Source organism: Falco peregrinus, chromosome 4 (assembly GCF_023634155.1).
Source record: "Falco peregrinus isolate bFalPer1 chromosome 4, bFalPer1.pri, whole genome shotgun sequence".
Lineage (NCBI taxonomy): Eukaryota > Metazoa > Chordata > Aves > Falconiformes > Falconidae > Falco > Falco peregrinus.
The window spans coordinates 8039615-8062649 of record NC_073724.1 but is presented as its reverse complement, the minus strand read 5'-3'; the positions used below and the strand labels follow the sequence as shown (position 1 = coordinate 8062649).

General features: G+C 42.5%; 1 protein-coding gene across 12 annotated transcripts in view; it reads left to right on the top strand.

The window, feature by feature from the left end:
• The first annotated feature begins 893 nt into the window (after positions 1-893).
• Positions 894-23035, top strand: part of POU2F1 (POU class 2 homeobox 1) — a 123060-nt gene continuing 100918 nt past the window's right edge. For 10 of the 12 annotated variants that reach the window (XR_008747012.1, XR_008747011.1, XR_008747010.1 and 7 more), the window contains exon 1: positions 18761-18866. Coding sequence is in view for 6 of the 12 variants with exons in the window: in XM_027784624.2 (XP_027640425.1) it covers positions 18773-18866 (94 nt within the window). In the remaining 6 variants the exon portion in view is untranslated. Of the gene's footprint in view, positions 1015-11652; positions 11783-18760; positions 18867-23035 lie in introns of those variants that run through there. The other 2 variants (XM_055802852.1, XM_055802854.1) reach the window with 2 other exon arrangements.

Genomic DNA, 23035 nt, shown 5'->3' with positions numbered 1-23035 from the left:
CAGCACTCACGGTCCCTCCTTCACGGACAACTGCAGGGTGTTCCGCTCTCCCTGCCCGCAATCCCTTTTTATTCACAGGCCGTTCACTCTGCTCTGAGCTTGGGGGTACCTGTTGTGCAGAGGCAGCCGCCACAGGTATTTTCAGACAGCCGCTGGCAGCTCTTGTCGAAATGCCCCTTCGGCCCAGCGGTTCTGTCTGAAGGTGTTGTCACCTAGCTGCCTTTTACTACCAGGATTAACCGTTGGTGCTCCTCCCCGCCGGTGTGGCGGCTGGAGAGCGAACGCAGGCCGAGCGAGGCACAGCTGGCAACACCGCCTGTCGCCCGGAGCGACTCCCCCTGGCCGCCTCGCCGCCGTTAACCCGCGCCGGCCTTCGCTCCGCCATCACCCCCCGGTCCAGTGGGCACGGTGGGGAGGGCAGGCCGCCCCGCGTGTGCCCCCCACGCCGCCCTGCGCCGCTCGCCACCCCCGGCCGCAGCCCGCCCCGCTCCCGCCGGCAGCCGCACTGCGCAGGCGCCCGCGCGCCCTCCCCTCAGCGGCGCGGGGGGGGGGGGAGGGGGGGGCGCAGCCGAGGGGCTGCTGCGCGCGGCGCGGCCGTGGCGCGTTAACGAGCCCCCGGCCGGCGGTGAAAGGCGGGCGGCCGCGCGCCTGCGCACTGCGGCGCCAAATCTGCCCGCGGGAGGGGGGGGGAGCGAGCGAGTCCGCCGAATCGGCGCATGCGCCGGCACCCGCTCGCTGGGGAGGGCGGGGGGAGGAGGGGGGGGAGGCGAGCGAGGGGAGTTTGCGCAGGCGCAGAGCGAGGCGGCGGCGCCGTGGGCCGGCGGCTGCGCAGTGGGCCGGCGGGGGGAGGGGGCGCGCGGCGGGGGGAGGGGAGGAGGAGGGGAGGAGGGAGGGGGGCCGGCAGCGAGGGAGGGTTTATCGGGCGGCCGATTTTGGTTAAAATATTCAAAATGGCGGACGGAGGAGCAGCGAGTCAAGATGAGAGTTCGGCGGCGGCGGTGGCGGCAGCGGCAGGTAATCATTACTGCATTTTACATATTCATATTCATACTCGCACACGCGGCCCCCCCGCCGCCCGCCCGCCCCGCTTAGCATAATTTATTAGTACTCAGGATTATTATAATTAACGGCACAGGAGGGAGCGGGGGGGGGGGGGGGCGAGAAGGAAAGCAGCCTCCCCGTGCGGGGAGACACACACACACACACACACACACACGCTCCCTCCCTCGCCCGCCCGCTCCCTCACACGGAGCCGCACTCGCACCCGCCCGCCCGCCGGGGCACCGGCGCCGGGGCAGGCAGCGGGGCGATTGGGGGGCGGCGGCGCGGGCGGCGGCGGCGCAACGGCGAGGCGGTGGGGTCGGGGTGGGGAGCCGGCGGGGGGGGGGGGGGGGGCGAAGCTGGGAAGGTGGGGGAGGGGGGGCATCCCCGCACCCAAAAGCGGTCGGAGGTGGCTGGTCGCCACCCGGCCGGTCACCCCCCCCGGCCCGCGCGCCCACAATAAAAGCCGCTTTACATATTCATGTGTGTGGGGGGGGCGGATTCTGGTGGAGCGGGGGGGTATGGCCCGGCGGGCTGGGGGAGGCGGGCGGCCCCCCCCTGAGTGGGGCAGGGTCCCCCGGCGGCGGCAGGACGGAGGGGGCCGGGGTGCCGGCCCCTCGGTGGGGCCGGGTGAGGGAGAAAGCCGCGGTTTCTCATCCCTCCTCTTACTGCTCCCCCGCCCTCCCCCGCATCCCCCCCGGCTAGGGTTATTTCCCCAGAGCCTGGGGCCTGCAGGCATGGGGTGGGTGGGTGCGGGTGGCCTCGGGGAGAGGGTGGGTGGAGAGCGCGGCTTGGTGTTTTATTTAAAGCCTTCCCCCCCTTGCCCCGTAGCGGGTAGTTTCAGTGGGGTGACTTGGGAGGTGCGCGGGCAGTTTCTCCGTGCCCCTCTCCGACGGGGGAGGCCGCGTGTTTGCACCCCCGAAGGCTGGATTTGCCCCGGCGCTGTTTGCCCTCCTGCCCCCGCAGCCCCGGGGGGAGCGGGGTGCTGCGGCCCCGGGGCTGGGCCCCTGGGTGCCGATCCCGGCCCCTTGCCCAGGGTGCCGGGCCAGGGGCGACGGTGGTGCCGGCAGCCCCGGTGGGCTGGCGCTGGGGGTGCGGGTCCCGTCCCTTTCCCTCGCTCTCCCTCTCTCTCCTTCTCCTTCTCATTTGAATAATGTCTAATTCGGGGAGGTTTATATTATTGAAATGGCCGCCTGGCTTTCCCCGCCTCTCATGTTTAGTAATTCAGACCTTTAATAACAGCCACTCAGAGCCCAACGCCGTGTTTATATTTTACATTCGCCCCATGTGCTTTTGTGGTTCAATATGATTCTTCTTTCTCGCTCTCTCGCTTTTTTTAAATTTTCTTGGCAACCCACAGGGCCCCGAGATCAAACCCAGGCTGTGTGAGGAGAGGAGGGGGGAGAGCTAGGCCCTGGCTCCTCTGGCAGGCGCCTAGGCCTCACTCTCTGCTGCTTGATTTATTTACTAATAACCAAAATGACCCCCCCATCTCCACTCCACCCCTGCCAGCAAAAACAAAACCCTCCTGGGGCTTGAGCAGCATCAGATCTGCTCGTAGATTCTCAAACACTCATGTCTTTTAAATAAGGAGCTTATTTTTAATTTATAGCAACTCAAGACTGTAAAGCTGTTCCTTTCATATCTGCTTTTCAGAGGCTTGGGCATTTTTGGTCCCTTTGTCCTTGATCCTTTTCCTTAAAGGAGAGTTGCTTCTAATTTACGTTTCCTGGCACTGAGAGAGCTATAGAAGACACACTCAAAATCTGAACAGTTTTCCTCCTCTCTCTGAACACAAACAAAATTGAATACATTGAAGATAATCTTATTCACTTTTTTTTTTTTTTTTTTGCTTAATGTGGATGCAGTTTAACAGTGCAGTGTGTCAGATGCTTTTGTCGCTGCTTGTATCTTTGACTATTCTGGGTTTGGTTGGTTTTGGTTGTTGCCCCCCCCCCCCCCCCCCCCTTTTCATTTAGATGTGGCTTTCAAGACAAGATACTACTAGGCAGTACAGGGCCTAGAAAGGAAGATAAGTTTTCCATGCTTGTGTCATAAGAATGCTAAGTGAAAATTGAAATTAATCCTCTTAAATTGTCTGGAGTAATTCAGTATTAAAACGGATATTAGTCTACTTAGAAAACAAATGGACTACTTTATTAGAAAGAGGCAGTAATTTAAAAAAGAAAAAAGAAGATATTTATGCAGGGATGTGTTTCAGGTAAAACTGCACAGGTTTTCATTACTGACCATTGTTTTTACCCCGTGGAGACGGGACTTAACAGCAGGGTACTTCAAAGCAGCACTGCCAGATTAGCATGCAAACATCTTTGAAACAGGACTAGCAAGAGACTTCACATACAGATGCAGGCAGCATATTTTGTACTTTGGTTCTAAATTTAATTTGTCACAAAATACTGTGCTGGAGCTAATGAAAAGCATTTGATTTAAAAAATAACGACTCAGATTATTTATCCTTTTTCTTCACCCTTGGTGACGACAGGCCTTGAATACTAGAAGAAAAAAATCTGTAGAAGCCGTAATGAGACTGTTCAGGTGACTGACTGTTTCGCAGACCAACAGCACAAGGCTGGCTGGACAAAAAGCAGTAATATGATTTCATGCCTTAAATAGCATATGTTTTTGCACTCGCTTCACAAGATGTGGTCAAGCTGATGATGTCATTGGCCAGAGGACAAGGTGCAGTTAATTTGATTTATTGACCTGGGGTGAGGTGTAGCACTGAAACCTTCTCATAGGGAAACCATTTATCTGAGGACAATTTCCTTTATAGCAGCAATTTAACCACTGCTGAGACTGTAGATATTTTATCCAGCATGATAAAAATGTGCATTGCATCTTGCAAACAAAATTTCTTTGTCCCTGATATTTTAGTAATTTTTATAAAATGGAATACTGGACAGTGGCCTTGTGCAGTCCTGTGGTGAGCTGGGGTTTATAGCTCTGAATATGTGTCAAATTTACATGCCGGGATACAGATGTATTTCTGTGTGCTTGTGTTGTAGCTTAAAACTTTACAGGAATGTGATGCAGACAGAAATGTGTCTTAACTGAAGCCCATAGACAACATGTTAGTGGAAAGCCCCTTTTCCCAAACCCTGGCATCATCTTCAGTTGTTGGAAGGTGTCGAGACGAGTGTGTAGGTATTACTCCTCAGTCCTGAGTAAGGACGTCCATGTTAGTTTAGTGCTGGTGGGTGTCAGATTTTATGCTGCTGTTTAGACCTTCTCAATCAGTGGTGGGTGGGAAAGTAAAAGAAACATATTTTTTTTTCTTCCCAGGTAGTAGCAGTGGTGAGAGTGAGGGTTGTGCTACCATTGCAGTACTTCCTAATTCTTACCAGGGGAATATCTTCTCCCATTTTGGCTGTCCTTTCAGCTTTTATTTTATTAGGGACAGGACGAAGAAGGCTTGTCCTCCCCATGAAATAGTTCCACTACCTGATTACCTCTGCTCAGTTATCAAGGTGGCTCTGCTTTTTTTTTCTTTTCTTTTTTTTTCTTTTTCAAAACTGACCAAAACTGACCAGTCTGGTTGGAAACTGGTTCCAGCTGGTTGGAAAGCAGGCTAAGCTGTGCCAGTAGCCATGCTGCTGCATGTGGAGCAGAATTGGTAAGGTGTACGTCAGTATGATGATTTCACAACCAGAGGACCTAGAGTTTACTCTTCGCTTCCTAGAAGGAAAGGGGAAGAATCTGAGCTTCCCACCCTGTCACTTTAAGAGGAAAAAATCTCAGGTCTGCTGTCACTAACAATTTCTCAAAGATTACCCTGCAGTAATAATTCAAGCAATAAGTGTTAATACTGATGTCCTGATGCTGAATGTGGATAGCTTCTGAATGCTTGTCTTGGCAAGTAATGGTGATGATGTCTGTAGTTGCCTCACTTGATGGAATCAGTGAGGTAGCCTTCGATTCAGTCTGTACTGTTGAACTGAGGAAGCACTAACATACTCTGTGTTAGGAGTCTCTTAAGTAGTATGAAGAAGTGTTGTGCCTATTTCTGCTTGATCGTAGCAGTGTGTTGCCTGGAAAAATGAGATTTTGAACATTGTTGTCACTTAAATAGTCTTTGTCAAATTTCAAGCAGTAAATTCCACTTTTAGAGTAGCACATTGTTGCCTTTTTCTTTTGTGTTCAGGTGTGTGAGGATGCAGAGAATTCTGGGGTAAATGTTTTGTCCATGATGTATGGAATGTTTTTTGTTATTTTGATCTGTCATCTAGCTTCTTTCTGCTAGGTAATGATAATCTCCTCCATAGACGTGTTGATTTTCTCTCCTGATTCTATTTGCAGTAGTTGTTGTAGCATGCAATAAGTTTTCATTTGCTTTCCTCAAATTTTGGGTCCCGTGGAGTTCAAGACATCAGAACATTACAGCGTTTTTAATGTGCAAATCTAGTCAGGTAATTTCTTACCTTTTTTCCCTAGCGTTATTTTCTATTCCCCTCAAACTGTTGTTGCCCATAGGACAATAATCTTGATACTGCTATTTTATACAGCTGACAATTAGCAGCCTCTGCTGCTTTTACTTACAACTTTATTATTTTTGTCTTGAAAGAATCAGTGACAGTCCAGGCAGATGACTTGTCTTTTTTATGACGTATGTGTTTTCAGGCTCTGTGATAAAGCTGTTGTCAGAAGAAGGTGTTGAAGAAAATTAAGTATGACTTGAGTGTCCCAAATGTGATATGCTTGGTTTGGGTGCTTAAGCTAGTATGTGAATGAAAGACTGTCTCATTTTGCTGCATGGACTTATAATGCTGGCTGTTTACTACTGCAGAGACTTGCTTCTGTGTTAATGAATTTCCCCACCCCTTTTCCTAGTGTGCTGCGTTGTTGTGCAGGGCAAGTTAAGCCTGGGATTTGTTGGCCTGAGTGCAGGAGAGAAATTTAAGGAGAGGTACTGGTCTTGGTTAGTGTGTATTAAGCAAGTGATTGTATTTCACTTGAAACTGACAGTTGCTAATCTGAGAAAAAAACATATACATAGATGTGTTTTCTTTCTACAGTTATTTGCATTAAATTTCTTGAATTGTGTCAATAGGCTCTCATGTTGCTTTGTGCACACTTACTTTTCTCTGCAGAAAAAGAAATAATTACTTAAGATCTTCAGTATTATTCCTTTCCCTAGTTTCCTTTTTCACAACTAGCTAGGAAATATACACGTTTGTTAACATAACTGTATTATAAATTACGAGCTCTATAGCACATTATGAAGTCTTTGCTAAAGGAGCTTTTTGTAGACCGCTACTGGCTAATTGAATTCGTTTAGGGTTAATAAACAGTATAGTGATGAAGTGTTGGTTTGGTATATGGAGGATTTACTGGGTTCCAATCCTGAGTGTGTCACCAGTTTTGCTTGCTCTGCTGTTCAGGGCTGAATCTGTGTAATGGGAATTAGAACACATTTGCACAGGGGTGTTGCTGGGGGAATAATTAGCTAATGTTTTATAGTATTTCTGAAGGTAAGAGTAATGTGATTCTTCTGCTGTTACATGTAATCATCCAAGCTTGTGCCCAGGTTAAACTTTGCGTAGGATGTTTCAGTGCTGGTACGGTTTCATGTACTCTCATCAGCGATGAAGGCCTCCTGTTGTAAAGGCACAGATTACTGTCAGTTCTAACTACAGTGTGATGTAGATCTGCTGTAGGGTATGCAGTTCAATGACAGTTTAAATCAGCCCGAGCCTGTCCTCATCTCCCTGTGTGTTCTGCCCCTTCTCTGTACTGGTGCAGATGCTTGCCTGATTCCTTTGCTGAGCTAGTTCAGGGAATTAAATTGGCAGAAAACAAGCCTTGCCAAAAATACTGAATAGCTTTTTTGTGGGTTTTAGCTCTCTGAACTGGTTTACAATGAGATTAGACGAATAGCGGTACCAATCAAGGAAGGGAGCAAGAAGCACACGTGTTGACCCAAGTAGTCTTGTAATTTCATTCTGTCTGATGGCTTTCCTGTTAGCATAAATGGGGAGTCATGCTCTCATCCTGCCGCTTACTTGGCACCCGTCCTAGCACTTCACTCATTTCCAGGATGATCTAGCTTAACTTGCTAACCTGGTGGAAAACTAGCCCCGCATCAATTTAGATCTTCGGTTTGTGAGTTGAAGTTGGCTCGGCAAAGGCAAGAGAGAGGGTAGAACCATGGTAGTGAAAGTGGAGGAAGGGGAAAGAAGGAAGAGAAATGAAGCTTCCTCTTTTCAAAAGGAGCAGCAAGCATTCTGGTTGGTTTAGTTGTATTGTATAGCTTTACTTTTAGATTGATGTGGACCAGTGTGAAATCACAGTTGATTGAGTTGAACTCAAGTTGATCTAAAATGGTACTGGCCCAAGGGAAGTAATGGGAATGTATAGCCATGGGCACTATCCTGGATTTCTGTTCAGCAGCAGGCTGTACATAGATTACTGAAGGCAGTGATGAAACTGCACATAAGGAAAGGAGTAGCTTAGAAACCAATAAATGCTGAAAACTTGGTATAGTTTGTTCTGTGTAGGTATGATTGCATGAATGGTAGCTATGACAGAAACTCTTAAATAAAAATTGTGGATTAGACTTTTAAGTGGCTCCCATTATATTTTAATGCTTCTTACAGTGAGGCACCTGTCTTACAAGGACATATATGTAGAAGTACTTGGGAAATTACAGGCGCTGTTATTTTTGCTAAATTTTGGACTGATATCCCTGTGAAGCAGCCTTTAAAAAAACACCCAACAAAACCAAATGCAAACAACCACAAAATACCCCACCCCACCCCGAGTAATTGCTTCAGCTGTTTGATGTGATTACTCTGAGAAAGATTTATCTTTTCTATAGATTGTGATCCTGTGACAAGGAACCTTTTGCTCTTCATTCCTTTTTTTTTTTCCTTCTCAGAAATCAGATTTGGCTGTATAGATGTGAAGTAGTATAAGTAATACGTTTTGACGCTGTATGACAGAGCATGAAGTTTTGGAAAAGCAATATATGAACAGTTACTGAAATAGTAAATACAGTTGAAGGCTTAAATAAGTGTAGAAAAACCTGTTGAATCAGGCTGGAGATGTAGCTTGCTTCTTCCCCTTCCCCCCCCCCCCCCCCCCCCCTTTTGTTTCGCCATCCTTTTTGCAGTGAGCTCCTTTGCTGTTTGTTCTTTTTGTCCTTTCGATGATTCAGTTTTATTTGAAAAATACCATGTGACTTAGTAATTTGTGCCTGGCCATACCAGTGTGAAGTTGTAGCTTTATGCTACTTGGATATAGCTGAGGGGGAGGAGTATACAGTGAATGCAGGTAGAAGTGACTCAGATGTTTGATGAATCACTCCATTACTACGTTATTAGTTAATACAGACTGTTGAATGAGAAATTAAATTCATGTTTCCTCCAGGAGTCCTATTGCAAAGATTCCTTTCTAATTATTTGTAATTTTTTCTTACCTGCTGGTCTTTGGTATGTTATCACTTTTATATGAATTTCCAAGCGTAAGTTTAAATAGATAACTGGAATTTGCTTATTTCTAAGGCTGCAGAGATAAGATGTGCAGGGAAATGCTACCTCCCGTCCTTATCAGCTCCTCCAGGAGTGTTTCCCACCCCATCCTCCAATGCACGTACACACACCTGTGTGCGCACATCTTTGGAAAAAGTACCAGAAAGCCTAGGTTGGGGACAGTGTCTTCTAGCTCTGATTGTCGTAGTAGAAGACATTACTGCTTCTGACTGTTGGAGTTTCTCGTTCCCCTGCCTCTATTGGTGGGTCTGCCCATTCGGGTACTATGTAATCCATTTCAGTTAAAATTAGCTCTGTTAGTGAAGACTGATCTAAGCTGCCTAAAGTAGCCCAGATAATTCTGTTTGAAATCTGTGAGTGAGGGATCATCTGAGTTGCTTTGTCATCATACCTGAGGGTATAGTTCATGTTACATTTAATCCAATTTAAGGGTGGGCTGCTGCCAAAAAGAAGTGGGGACATAAGCAGGAAGAGTATTGGGCCGTCACTTGCTGGACTATTGTCTGTTTTGACAGAGCCTGTGTAAAACAGTCCCAGCTTCTGGCTGAAATGGGTTGGGATTGTGTGGAGAAACTGGAGGCAGGCGGGCAAAAGGAGCAGTAACTTTCCATTTGTAATGTTTGAATGACGGTGTCTGTTCTCAGTGTTAGAAAGACGTGGTCCTCCTCAGTTTTATTGAACTTTCCGGTGGTACTTTTCTGTTTGTATTGAATTTATGTTGATCTGAACTACACAATGTAAATTGTTAAGAGTATTTCCAGTATCTCAAGTGAAGCATGTGATTTACAAGTCATTTCTCTTAAACGGTCTTTATCAGAAGATTATCTTGCTGTTCCATTTCAGGCAGAATATAGTTGTTTTAGATAGCTTGTGGCAACAAAGCTCATGGAACTTGGGAACATAGGAGTATCTCTTAGAACAGTTGAGAGCTTACATTTCTGCGTATTTATTAGTCCAAGGCCTAGTAGCTTCTGACTTCAAATCATTCACACTGTCTCTCACACAGCAAGTTGTTTGAATCGCATCATGGCTAACCTTTATCCAACTATCATTTTACTGCCAGCGTAGCTTCTCTTTGGTTAGGATGGGTGTGCCAAAGTAGGGAAGAAGCCATCAGCTGCCAGGCTGCATGTCGAATTTGGCAACCACTGCCCTAGAAAAACGTGTTGAAGTAGCAGCAGTTATAGGGAAGACTTTTAGTGAAAGCTTTCAAATGAGGATGCATCGGGTGGAAAAGTGTAAACTGGAAAACTGATACATTTCCAAAGTTGATTTTACTCAGTTTTGCAAAAAAATAGATCTTCTGATGTTGCAGGCATTTTTCATGTTTTAAACTAACCTTTGCTGTTTACCTTTTTTCTTTTTTCAGTGTGTGTAAGGTTGTACAAAGAAGGTCTAAATGGTCTGTTGCACGTTGTTCTTCACCTCTGGCTTAGGCAAGCGCTGAGCTGCAAATTCTTGGCATTTGGGAATGTAATCAGAGGAATTATCCCTATGCTTGCCCTGTTTTTACAGTCTTTCCTACGTGTCTGCTCTTGGAGGAGGGTCAGGTAAATGTTGGGTTGGAGCCAACATGGTGATTTTTAGTATTCCCTTTCAAACAAAGGGAAAACACCTTCCTGCTTATTTCTCAGTCCATCTTAAGCTTTGTACGCGGTTCTTCTCCTTTCCTGAAGTGATCAGGAGCATTGTAAAGGAGTTCAGGAAGGATGAAGTTCTTTGTCTGTTCTGCACATTTCCAGCTCTGGGAAACAACTGGGGAGGTTGCTCCAAGGGCTTTTGACTAATTTCTAGTTCCCTACCAGGGAACTGAAGAACTGGAAGCTCCTTTTGCTCTCTTACTTTGTAAAGATAAGGGGAGGATAGGAGTGTGGGTGTTAAAAATTCAGTCTCTGTTACTACTTCATGGAGAAGATCTACAACTAAGTGCATTCTCAATTCCTTCCGACTCACTGAGGGTCTTGAGCGTATTTGAGAATTATCCTACAGATAGGGACTGCAGAAATCTGTATAAATTTTGAGCTAATGTTATTTCAAGACTATTCCTTTTGTCATTATAGTGGGAGAATGGCTTTGTAAAGAATATCTCCTCTCAGTTCTGAGAGATAAAAATGCTGTGTTTTATCGTGATATGATGTAATTTGGTTTGGAACCTAGTTGCAACATGGTTGTACCTTATATGGTTCAGTTCAGTGGTGCAGAAAGAACTTGTTCCAAATATACTAAGGACTGACTAAGGCCTAGAGCCCTAAAGCTTCCTAAGAATGCGCTTCAGCTATGCCTGTGTTGAGAAAAACTGCTTCAATAGTATCATTCTCAATGTACTTAAAATTCAAAATGGATCCAGGCATGTCTTGTAACACATTTTAATGATAGCTATAGTAAATGTAACTATTTATAAACTAAAAGCTAAATTTAAAGGATATAGCTTTGTAGTTAAGTGCTTATACACTTTTAAGTTTTCTGTAGTTGTGGATGATGAGTTCTGCAACAGTGGAAAGGATTTGCTATAATGGAAGTTTGAATAAAGGCATAAAGAGCTAGAATAAATGTTAGGCATCTTAAATCCCCTAGCCTTTTGCAACTTGATTTGCTGGGGGAGAGAGGAGGGACAGGTAGTGTGTCTTTGTGTTGTGGTGTCTCTAGTCAGGTTTGCATGTGTTATGGGCATCTCTAATGATCCTAAAAGAAAATTGTCAGTTGTTGCTTCTGTTATAATATTGATAAATGAATAATGCAAGAAAAAATACCATGTACAAAGGTGGGTCACCACTTATCCCCAGTCTAGTGTTAATGTAAGTGAAAGTTAGACTTGACAGAAGAACTGTTGGGGAAAACCTAATTGAACAAACTCATTTTAAATGTATATAAAAAGCTCTCTAAAGTCTTGACGCAATCCGTAATTTTCTGTGTGCACTTGTAGAAGATGCATTAGTTGCTTAAGGGATTAGTTAATCTGTCAGTCTTTCAAAAAGCAAAATTAACTGCAGGCACAGTGGTACTTCTTTCATTACTTATTAAGTAGTGATTTCATATTGTGTGGGTTAGAGCGAGAAATGCTGTGTTTACTAATGAGGAAGGGAATGTCCTTGTCATTTGTTGTATATTTACATCTCGGGTAGGTCTGTGAATTGTTGTGATACAGACACTTGGACTAGATGACCTTTGAAGATCCCTTCCAACCCAAACCATTCTGTGAATTGCAGAGAAGCTGATAACCCTGCGTTTCTGATGTAAGTTGCTTGAGGTTTATCACCCTGCTTCTTTCAGTTTTCTGAGTTTGTGGCAGTGTTATTAACTGGTGTATTGGGATATATGCTTGTATACACAAGTTGTTGTGACCAAAGGCAGCATCTGTTCCAAAGGTTTTAAGAACATGTGGAAGATGTTAATTTCTGCACTTTTCAGTGGCAAGGAGTAGATTGACACACTCAACAATTTCCTTATAACATATTGTCAACTACAGTAGTTTCCCAAGTAAACTTCCTCTTGTGGAAGGTTAGTTAGACTGGGAATTTTCATGGTGTCATCGTTAAAGTAGTTGCCATCATTCCTGGTTGTGTGAAGTAATACTGGGAGAACACTGAAGACAGAAACATACAGAGTACAGCTGTCTTACTAATCATCTGTACCTGAAACTCCACATTTTATTGTTTGTTTGTGTTCTCTAACATTCATTTGTTTAGACAGTCTTTATAAAGAAAGTGGGGACTGGAGAGGCAGGTTACTTCAGTGCTTCTGTCCTTTGGTTTTGATGTGACTGGTGTACTTGATAGCAATAGAGGAAGTGTCCAGCAAAGGCCTGAAACCAACATAGAAATGTGGTACCATTGTTTAATTGGTAACTAGGACAGTTTTGATTTCTTAGAAGCTTAAAAAAAACTGTCAAAGCATCCTGTAACTCTTTAGACACATTGACTAGTTGCATATGGTCGTGTGGAAGTGTTCTTTGGTCCAGCAATAAGCTGTGGATTGCTCTTAAGAACCACTGAGGTAGCAAATAAATATACTTTATACTTTACAACATTTTAAAATATTTACTATGTTTTAAAATTTGTTGTGAAACAAATTTCTTTGGTGCTAATCAACTCTTAAGGGTGAACTGTGAAACACTGGTATTACTCACCTACAACTCTAACTATTCAGCAAGTTAATATGAAGAAGTTAATTTTCAGGTGCATTTTCCTTCATGTGCCTGTGTGATACTGGGTGATTTATTTCAACAAATATTTGAGATTGCAACATGAAATGTGGCATTTGTACGTTTAGTACTTAACTGTTAGTCTCAAACTGAATTGTGATCCGATAAATTGTCAACTGGTTAGCGTTTTTTTTGGAAAAGATTTGATTTCCGAAGCTTTTATATTTGTGAATGGTGAGGAGCTGGGAGTAGCAGATATTCCTCATGTGAAAGAGGACTGTTTAGCGGAAAAGGGATGTTTTATTTAGAAGAAAGCTAATCTCGGGCTGTTCTCAGAGCCCTGCGGATTTGAAGCATTGCATCTACTGAGTGCATAAAACCCACACGACTGCTGTCTGAAGTCCCTGCTGGGGCAGTCCTTAAACAAAAAAGAGTTATAGGTTCTGAATGTGGCGTGTGTTCTTGATCAGTTAGTTCTGCTGCTGTGTGACAGTTCCAGTTTGACTATCTGGCTTATTGAAATAAGAACTGGAAATGTTTTTCTTTGGAGTTTTTGCCCTCTGTTCCCTGTCTGAACAGAGGTTTGTTGTAAATGACTGCAGTCATATGCATAGGAGGGGAAAGTACAAAGAGAAGAATTACACTGTACTGGGAAAATTGAGGAACACTGTGGAAGAAAAACACCTTTTTTTTTTTTTTTTTTCCAATTAGACTCTTTTTATCACGTGTGCCTCTTTATGTGTGCTGGAGTGTTTAAAAAGTCTCACACCAGGTGAACAAAATAAGAGGTATTGAAAAGGCAATCTACTTACAGGACTATCTTATTTCCTGTGTTGTTGACTAGATTTGTGTTTGAATAAGAACATTTCTTTTGTGGCAGCACAGGTGCTCCTTGATTCTGCAGTGAAGGCAGTATTCTGTGCTCGATACTAGCTAGTTGCCATGGCAACAATTATGATGTCATGAATTCAGTACAGTGACTTCACTGCAGTGTATTTTATCTTTATTTTCAGTTTTCTTCAAATCTTACTGGCAAACAAAAAAACATTTATGCGTGATACTGTGCCTTGGTTATTACGTGATAATGATGACCAATATGATCCAGATCTCTCTCTCAAAGTAAATCTAATCTCTGCTTACCTTTAAATTCACCCCCAAAGTCTGGAAAACTGAGACCTTGCTTTTTATTTATGTATCTGGATCTCTTTCAGCTATACTAGCCCCAAAAGTTTGCCGATACGAATGAAGAGGAAAATACTTTCTTTTTTTTCATCACTGCGATGTGATTCTTTTCAGCTGAGAGAAATGTATGTACTTTTAAAACTGAAGATGTGAGAGTAGCAGTGTCCTGTTATGTTTCTTCTCCCAGAATAATTTGTTCAGTTGTGGCTTGCCTTTCTCAGTGCTGTTCTTTTCCAAAGAAGGTGAAATGTTTTCTTAGTCTCTTTTCAAGGGTTTGTTGACCCACAAATTGTACCAGGAAACTTCCTGCCCATCAGCCTTCGGAAATGGTCAGCTGTTTTCTGCTCTGTGAGCACTTCCATTTATTGCTGGGTTGTACGCCTCAATTTCACAGGTAGCAGAGCAGACTGTTCAGCGCGTACTCTTACTCCCTTGTCTTCTGATAGTCAAAGAGAAGTATTTAGCATTTTCCCTGTATTTTTAAAGTGATATGACTTCCAGATTTAGCCCCAGTAAAAATGCTAATAAAAACATTGAGTTTAACTAGCCTGCATTACTTTTGTTGACATAACTGTGTGTCTGTTTAGAGCTGGCTTATTGGCTTAACTCAAAGGTTGCCTGAGACTTCTGAGCCATCTGACTTTCAAGTTATCAGTGAATAGCATGAAGTGTGTTAAAGTGGTATGCCAGGTATTTTTTGTAAAGCTTTTTTTGGCCTCCGCAAATAAAAGGCTCTTCACCTTTGGCTTACTTTGACAAAGACAGTTTCTATGTATAGATAGGGCCTAAGCATGTTGTTGTAAGTGTGCTGAAAGCCTTTCTAATAACAGGAAAAATGTAGGATGAGCTGATTTCTACCTGTGCAGCCTTCATTTACATTAAATTGTATTGAGCATATAGCCATTTAGGTGAGGTTAGAATTAAATGATCTCTTCACATCTTTCGTCCTCTGAAGAAAGATGGAGACTTGAAAAGCACCCACTAGCAAATGGGAGGGTGTCATGGGCAGCATGTAAGGAAGATGAAAAACGTAACGGAAAATCAAAGTTGCAGTTGTTTTTCTGCAGAAAGAAAAAAAATACCCCGTGTAGCCTGTCATTTATGATAAGCCTATCACAGAAGTTGAATCTTGGTGTGCTGCAGCTGGAGTTAAGAATATGTGATTGAGATGTTTTTGTTAACAAACTACTGACAGGGAGCAAACTGCAAAATATGTTGCAGGTACTGTTGTTCCACTTACATAAGTGCAGAGGTCCTGTGCTTGAAGATTTGCTGGTTTGTTGGTAACAGCTGTGCTTAGTAGCTTTTTTCTTTAATCGGCATAAATTTGCTAGTGATGAGGTAGCTAGCATTAAATTTTCTAAATGCTTTTTTCTAAACTGCAAACATTTTTATCTTGCTATAATGCCTGTGCAGGTGGAGGGTTTTATTAAGAGTATTGGTATGATGTGATTGCAAAGCTTTTGGTCTTTAGACTAGGTTTGTGATCCTCAGAGTAGTCTTTTCTAATTTATCTCTTGGAGGTTTGGTTTTTTTTTCCTATTTAATTCTAAACATTAAAGTTTTTCTAAGCATGTAGTTTTTCAAGATGCAATTGGACAAAGTGCTAGAGAACCTCGTCTAGGCTCCCTTTCCCACAAAAGGTTGGACCTGCTGATCTTTTGAGGCTCCTTCCAATCTGGGCTTGTCAAGGATTCTAGGATTGAGCTGTTGGAAGGAATGGCAGCTTTCTTAATGGCATACTGATGTAACTGTGGATGAAAAATTGCTAACTCAAAACTTGAACTTTTTAGTCATGTGGAGATTAGATCATGCAGTTCCCAGCAGCGTTTGGATGAATGAATGTTGCATTTAGAAAGAGTAGTATGACAGTTAATACCAGACTGAATATACATGGAATTTAAAGCTCTGGACTGCAGGTGTCTTGGCAATAAATGTAGATTCTTCTGCAGAAGTGAAAGGGGAGTGCAGAAGTTTTTTTGGAGTGCTTAAGAAAAGTGATCACCTCTACAAAACTTCAATGTGTCAAAACGAAAGGAACCATAAAATGGGAAAAGCAAAAATATTTTGCTGTGTAAATCCCTTGTTCTCTTTTACAAATGCATGGGCCTATGGCCTATCTGCAGTATGTAGATCAGAAAGGAACCTGCTGTGCTGTCTTCAAACTTAAATGCTCAAGAGAATGGGATGATCACATGTGGAGGAGTGACAACAAGAAAACAGTACTGCCCCCCCCAACCATTTTCTTCTAGAATTACTAAATGAAATGACCTAAACTTTCAGTGTTTTCTTTCATTCCATTCCAAATTCTTCTATGAGAACCAGTTATGTTCTTGCCACTAGGACTTGGAAAATAAACAAGCTAATTGGAATTGCCTCAGTTAGTGCAGTTGCTTTTACTTAAGAATACAGTATTAAAATCAAGGTAGTACCTTAGTGCCTAGTTCACGTTACAGGCTTCTACATGTTTTGTCTATACAGAGAGAGCAGAACCTATGTTATAAGTCATGACCAATACTGGTAGTGGATGGAAGACTGGCAGTATTGGTGGAAATATGGCAAGGTAATTATCTTGCATTTCAAGATACGGTTGGCAGATAGTGGCTTGTGTTCGTTCAAGGGCTAGGACTAACAGTGGTGCTTCAGTACTTTTTTGGTTGCAGCTTTGAAGATTTTTTTTTTTTTCTCCAGGTCAGCAGCTTCAACAGGATTTCAGTGACTAGAGTTAAAATGCTTGGATGGATCCTTTAGCAGTGCCTGCTTCACAGCCCAGAACCTAATTGGATTCAGAATCTGAGTGTATATGAGAGAGGAGTTAACAGAAGAAAGTGGTGGCTTGAAGGGCTGCTTGCTACTGTAGAAGGGTTAGGAGTCTGGAAATGCCAGGGAGGTGTTTTGGGGACAGTACCTGGTGAAAAGCTGAGCTTCTAAACTTGGTCCTGCTCAGGGGTCTATTCTGACCTATTAACCTATCAATGGGTTCATCTGTCGTCATTCTGAATATCAGGTGACCTAACCCACTTGTCCTTTGCTGCTTCCAGTCCGCTGCAGAAGGCTATGGACAGCATCACAGGTAGACACACACCTTTTTAGATGTGTCCTGTCCTCTAATAAAAATTCTCTCTTTAGAGGACAGAGTTTTATTGGCTTTATAAATTGCTATGTCTCTTGCAAAGACCTGTATAGAAAATTCTATATATCACTTTTCAAAGCAGTAAGGGATTGAAATTTAGTCAGGAGAATCTTCATCAGTACAGGGGGAATGGCCTTAATAAGCATGTGTTAAAATCATTATAGGGGAGCTTTGGAGAAAACATACCGCATTAATTGTGAACCATGTAAAAACCTCTGTGACACATCTGTAAATGGGTGTTTCCCCCCTGCACACCTAGGTCCACGACTGGGAGTGCTGTGGGATGCCAGGGTGACCGACTGGGAGTGCTGTGGGATGCCAAGGTGACATGGTTACCTTGGCCTCAGCAGGCTGCCGGGCTCCCTTTTTCTGCAGCTCCGATTCAGATTACCCCAGCAGCCCTTGTGCTTTGCTATGATCAAACGATACAGTCCTCATGGAAAAATGTGCTACTCAAAGCTCTGTGTGGCTCCTGTAGCCAACTTGATCTATACAATGGGAAATAGGAAAGCCTTCTTTATCTGATTAAACAGCCAACTTTGGCATGAAATCTCCTTTTTAATATCAACTTGCTGGAAGTGCTATGACAATAAAAATGCCATTCCCCCCCCCCCCCCCCCCCCCTTGTTGGGAAAGTAAAAAAATCGACACTTCCTCTATTCATGTGCATATACTGCCAGAGCGCTCTCTGACATTCTTTGAGTTTAATAATCAGATGTGATACCCTGACTGTACTTAAGGACATAACTTTTCAACTCACTATTAACTGCCAGCATCCATGCTGCATGAGGGTTTCTTCATGGTGACCTAAACTGTTGTTTCTTCTTGCTTGCTACATTGGTGTTAAATGAATTGATAATAAAATGAATCGTGTTTCAACAGCAATCGTTAAATTACAGACAGTGAAATCATCAGTTTGGGAAATTACTGTGCTTGCTTTAGTAGTGAAACATTACCTTGCACATGGAGATCTAGAAATACAGTATATTTTCTTTAAAAAATGGGAATTCTTTTTCAGCAGTTGCTTGATAAAGAACTTTCCTGTCCTTCTTTTGGCACTAAGTTGTGATATTACTGAAACAGATACATACTGTTAGTGGCTGGAGTACTGTGTTACCGTGCATATTATTTTGTCCCAGAGCACTGTAGATGGTACTGTACTTAAGGCACAAACATAAAGAAACACTGTCCCAATATCCCACTTGAATAGAAAGGTGAAGGTTTGTGATGTCAGTTTCAGAATTTTCAAGGCTGTTATGGGAATGGTGTTAGGATAAGCACATTTTTGAGTCCTGAATTTCTCTTTAAAAGCGGATGTTAATTTTGAGAAATAACTTTTCCATTAACGCATACAAATTATATTTAAAAAGTAAAATAGATGGTTAACAAGAAAAGGTTTGATAAAGTTGTCTGTATAAATAAAAAAAAAACCCAAAGCAGGTTAACTGCGTCGTCTTTCTTCAAAGAGCTCTAGGAATTTATTCCTAACTAATTTGAACCTGTGGTGACTTAGCTCCTGAGGCTCCCTCTGCAGTCACTGTAGGTGATGACTCAGGTGGTCTTTTGTTTGTGACTTTTGTTCCAAATAGTAGGCATTAAGTATATTAAGATTACCGTGCGTAGTAAGCACATCTTAACTTTCAAAGATTTTGTGTTTTGGGGGCTTAGGAAAGGAGATGATGCTTTTATACCCTTTTATTTTTGATGCCTTGCTTAAAATTCTTCCCTTGCTTACCAAACACACATGTTTACTTCTGCTGCAGTGCTATGATGGAGGAAAGATTCTGGGGAGAGGAAGCACAAAGGCAGGGCAATAAGCCATCAGAAAGTGTTTGGAGGAAGATACAGCAGGAGAAAACAGGTTTGTAGGAAAAGAGTACTCTGCATACTCTTTATAAAATTATGCATCATGTGGGTGAACTTAACATCTGCGTCTCTGGTGTAGTAGAGTTACTTGCCTGCTTGTAATTGCAGAGTTTTGTTGGAGTAAATGCTTCTTCAGAGAAAAGTCACAAACTGTGAAGAAGAAACCTTAGGGTCAGTGGACTTACTCTTTTGTTATTCAGTTATCAATTAATATATGTAATCAAAAAAGAGGTAAGTGCAGGTTCAAGTAATGCAGCCTCAAGATTTTAGGCAGAGATTGATGTTTCATCTGGCTCCCCAAATTTGTGGTGTTTGCATATGCTTCTGCCTCTCAGTATTGAGTAGAAAAAACAATGATGTTTACAATAAACACTCTTTCATATGTAGACAGCAACAATTCGTTATAGAATGAGGATAATAAACATATAAAGTTGATATCTGGTCAGACTGAAGAGAAGTATCCTTGAAATGCTCTCTTTAAAGCAGTTGTCCACAGCCCTTATGGCAGAGATAACAGCATTTATTAAGTTTTGAGAGGATCACAAGGTTCCATATGTGATTTCTAGGGACGATTTCAGTTCTGAGAGCATGTAGAGCATTGTGCATGTGACAGACCTCTTTTGAGATAAAGGAACTCCCTTTACCATCATGCTTTACTAAATGCACATACGTTGTAATAGTTCTTTGATCCAGAATGAAATAAAAAATCTGGACACTATATAACTCAACTGGTTGAGCTCAGTTGGCGGGTTTGTATTTTAATTTGTTCAGTGTCTACAACAGGGAGAAGACATACAGATTTGTTAGGAAGAACATGGAATGTTACAGATATTTTCTGTTCCAGAACCTGTGCTTGAGAAGCTGTATTGGATTTATTTCCTTTTTAGGTTTAAAAAAGATACCCTGAACACTTGACTGTTTAAATACTAGTATGATGTGCTGCTGCAGAGGCGTTTTCCTTTCATATTGCTTTCATTCAATAAGATGCGCATTTTTTCTGTATAAATGAACTCATATTCAGTAGTGCAATTGATGAATTCTCCTCCTCTTTTCTTCCTGCTGTAACACTGGCAAGCAGTTCAGTTCATCCAGGTGTCAGTGCTTTTAGTTGTGTGATCAGAATTTTCTAATGAGGGGAGGAAACGGTAAGAACTGGTTTGAAATCACTTTTCAAGTTCCAAAAAGAAAAAAGAAAGCAAAGCCATCTTAAAATTAACAGCTGGAGTATTTTATTCTTTCTGGCCTTTCAGAAGGGAAAGAATAGAGATGGATTTTTTTTTTTTTTGGCTTGTATGAGTGAAACCTTACACAGTTTTCCTCTCATTTTTCTCTTATGTTCACCCCTCATCTTTATCATAAAATATCATAAAAATGTCATTCCTCTTCTGATGACTTTCCTCTGAGGTTTGTTTGTAGTCTGTGATGCAAACTTAGTTTGGTCAACACAATTTCTGATTATTTTCAGGTGTGTCCCCCCATCTCACTTTATTTTTGATTAATTAATTTTAATGATCTTTCTAGAAAGATTATTTTTTTTTTCTTTTCCCCCTGAAGCCCAAGTAAAATGAAAACAAAAATTAAGCCATGCCAAGTGTTTGCAGGGTGCTTAGGATGGAGTAGTGCCTGCACAAGGGCATTCCAGCCCACCGGTGAATAAAAAGCTGGAGTGAGAGATGTATTGCTAGGCTTCAATTACTGTTTTCTTTTGCCAGTGGAGGGGGTGGGAGGTGGGATTGGTCACATTTAAATAATGATTTGAGTATTTTGTGGGCTCCTTTTTTTTCTGTGAAAATGTTCCTACCAGGAGTGTCAGTAAAATTCCGCCCCCGCTTCTCATTTCTGTCTCATGGGTTTGAGGAAAGTCCTTAACCATCCAGGCTTGCAGGTTGATAGATGAAAAATTTTGCATCTGAAGTGATTGGCTCCTGACTTTGTGTATTGGTCATAAGAGCATCAGCTCTTCCACCTGTGATCTTGGAAGAGAGTGACTAGATCAGAATACTTGGATAAAATTCTTAGCCTGAAATACGTTGTTTTGTCTAAAAAGTACCGGGAGAGCTTGCCTCCAGCTACAGGATGCTTTGCATTCCATTTGGAGTGACTGGATTGTGTTGGCTTTAATGGGGTCCACTTGGGCAACACTGGGATATAGTGCTTCTGCTAGGCAACTCTGATTTTTATGTAGCGAGTCATTGGGTGGTTAAGGCAGATGATGGCCTTTGTGTATATAGTTTCTTTTCCTAAAAATAGTATTTTTGATGACTTTGAGCAGCAGTATTGATGTGTGTTATACTTATAACTGAGGAAAAAGTGTTTTGAAATGGGAATTGGGACAGGAAGCTGCATAATACCTGGTGTCGCTTCTAGACACACAAAAGCTCTCCAGACACAGGCTGGTCAGGTAAGGATAGATGGTACTGTTACAGAGACTTAAGCATGGGAAAAAACTGTGCTAGCCAGACTGCTTCCAGGGAGCAGAAACAAATGTTTGGCATACAAACTCTTATGACTGTTTGACTTGAAAAGGTAGTCCAAGTTTACAGTAATAAAAGCCTATTTTGTATTTATAGTGTTCTAGCAAGGAAGCTTTTTGCCCTTAGAATGTCTCTGTAGGAATAGAGAGTCTGTAAATGCATTACAAGTTGGGATTTTAAACTGGCAGCACAGTGCAAAGCCACATTTGAGTGCCAGAACTTAACATTTGCAGTAGAAACAGATTTCTGTATGCCTTTGCTGCAAAATAAGGCATGCTGGTATTTAAATCAGTAATTTCAAAATGCCCCTTCCCTGGGTTTTCAGATGATGGCAGTTAGATCACCTTTCAATTGAGTAGTAGTTGAAAGGTACTCTTTACCTTTCTGAAGTCTCGAATGTGAAACTAATACAGCAAGAATGCACTCTGCTTGTTAGAGGAGTTTTATCAGTATGACATGCTTTAATTCAAGGTAAAACTGAATGGACAAATATTGAGAAATGGCATTGCACTTCCTAACTTTCTTGCCGAGAACCCCGCTGTTCCGTCTCAAGGCTACCATAATCAATAATCCTCGTGTGCAAAGGAGAAGAAATGAGTACTCCTTCTGGACTCTTCTTCTGTTTGATGGAGTGTCAGCTGTTCTGTGGAAAGACTGCTTGCCCTTATCCAACAAATATCTTTAGTGTGCTGTTTAACAGCAACTGAGGGGAAATTATATCACAAGGTAAAGAATTGTCCTTCTATGAAGTAGCCATAGTTCCGGTTGCTTTGTTTCATTTCAGAATGGGGAATGCCATTATAAAACTTGGACAGCTTTGGCTTCCATCAGCACTATGAAACGAACACATCTAATCCAGCAACAATATTAAGTACGCAGTTGCTCTTCACCTGAAAGGAGGATGTGTTTTTAGCTGTAGTATCTCAAATAAATGATACTGCGACAGTAACAGAGTGTCTAGAAATGCTATTGTAATTAATTCGCAGTTTAAAACTTACTTTTGCATGTACATCTTGGGGAACAGCATGTTCGATCATCAGGATTCTGGTGAAACTTGAAGGTTTGTATGAATGAAAGAATAAAAGCTGGAACGGGGATGAGTAGGGATGGTTAAAGATTCCTTTGTAGCACTGTACAGCAGCCCTACGCAATGAAAAGAGGCTGGATGTTAACTTTTCCAAACCAGAAGTTTGGTGTGCTTGTGGAAATTTGCTGAAAGCAGAAAAATTCAGTCTTTCAAAGGGGCATAATAAAGCCAAGGTCTTAGCATTGTCTTTCTGCTTTCCAAGTCGGATGCTTCCAGGTCTTTGAGCTTTGATCTTGGAGCCAGCAACAGAGAGGCACTGTCTATTGCAGGAGCATTGCAATTCTTGGCATCTAGCCACCATCACCAAATTTTAATTTTATTGTTGGTTGGGGATTCTTTTGTCTCAACTGCAATTCCTTGAGGGGGTAGTTTCCTAAATATTAGCAGATTTTTGCCCTTTTCAGTTGAACAAAATTCTGCCCTGAGGTGCTGCTGTTTCTTCCCTACATTAAGGCTGCATGCATTTAGGTTGCGCATATTCAGCTAAAGGTATTTCATAGACATAACTCTTCCTACATCAAGGAAAGGTTGCATGCGTTTACTTTGCACATATTCAGCTAAAGGTATTCATATACATAACGTGCTCGCTGTTTAAGGTTTTGG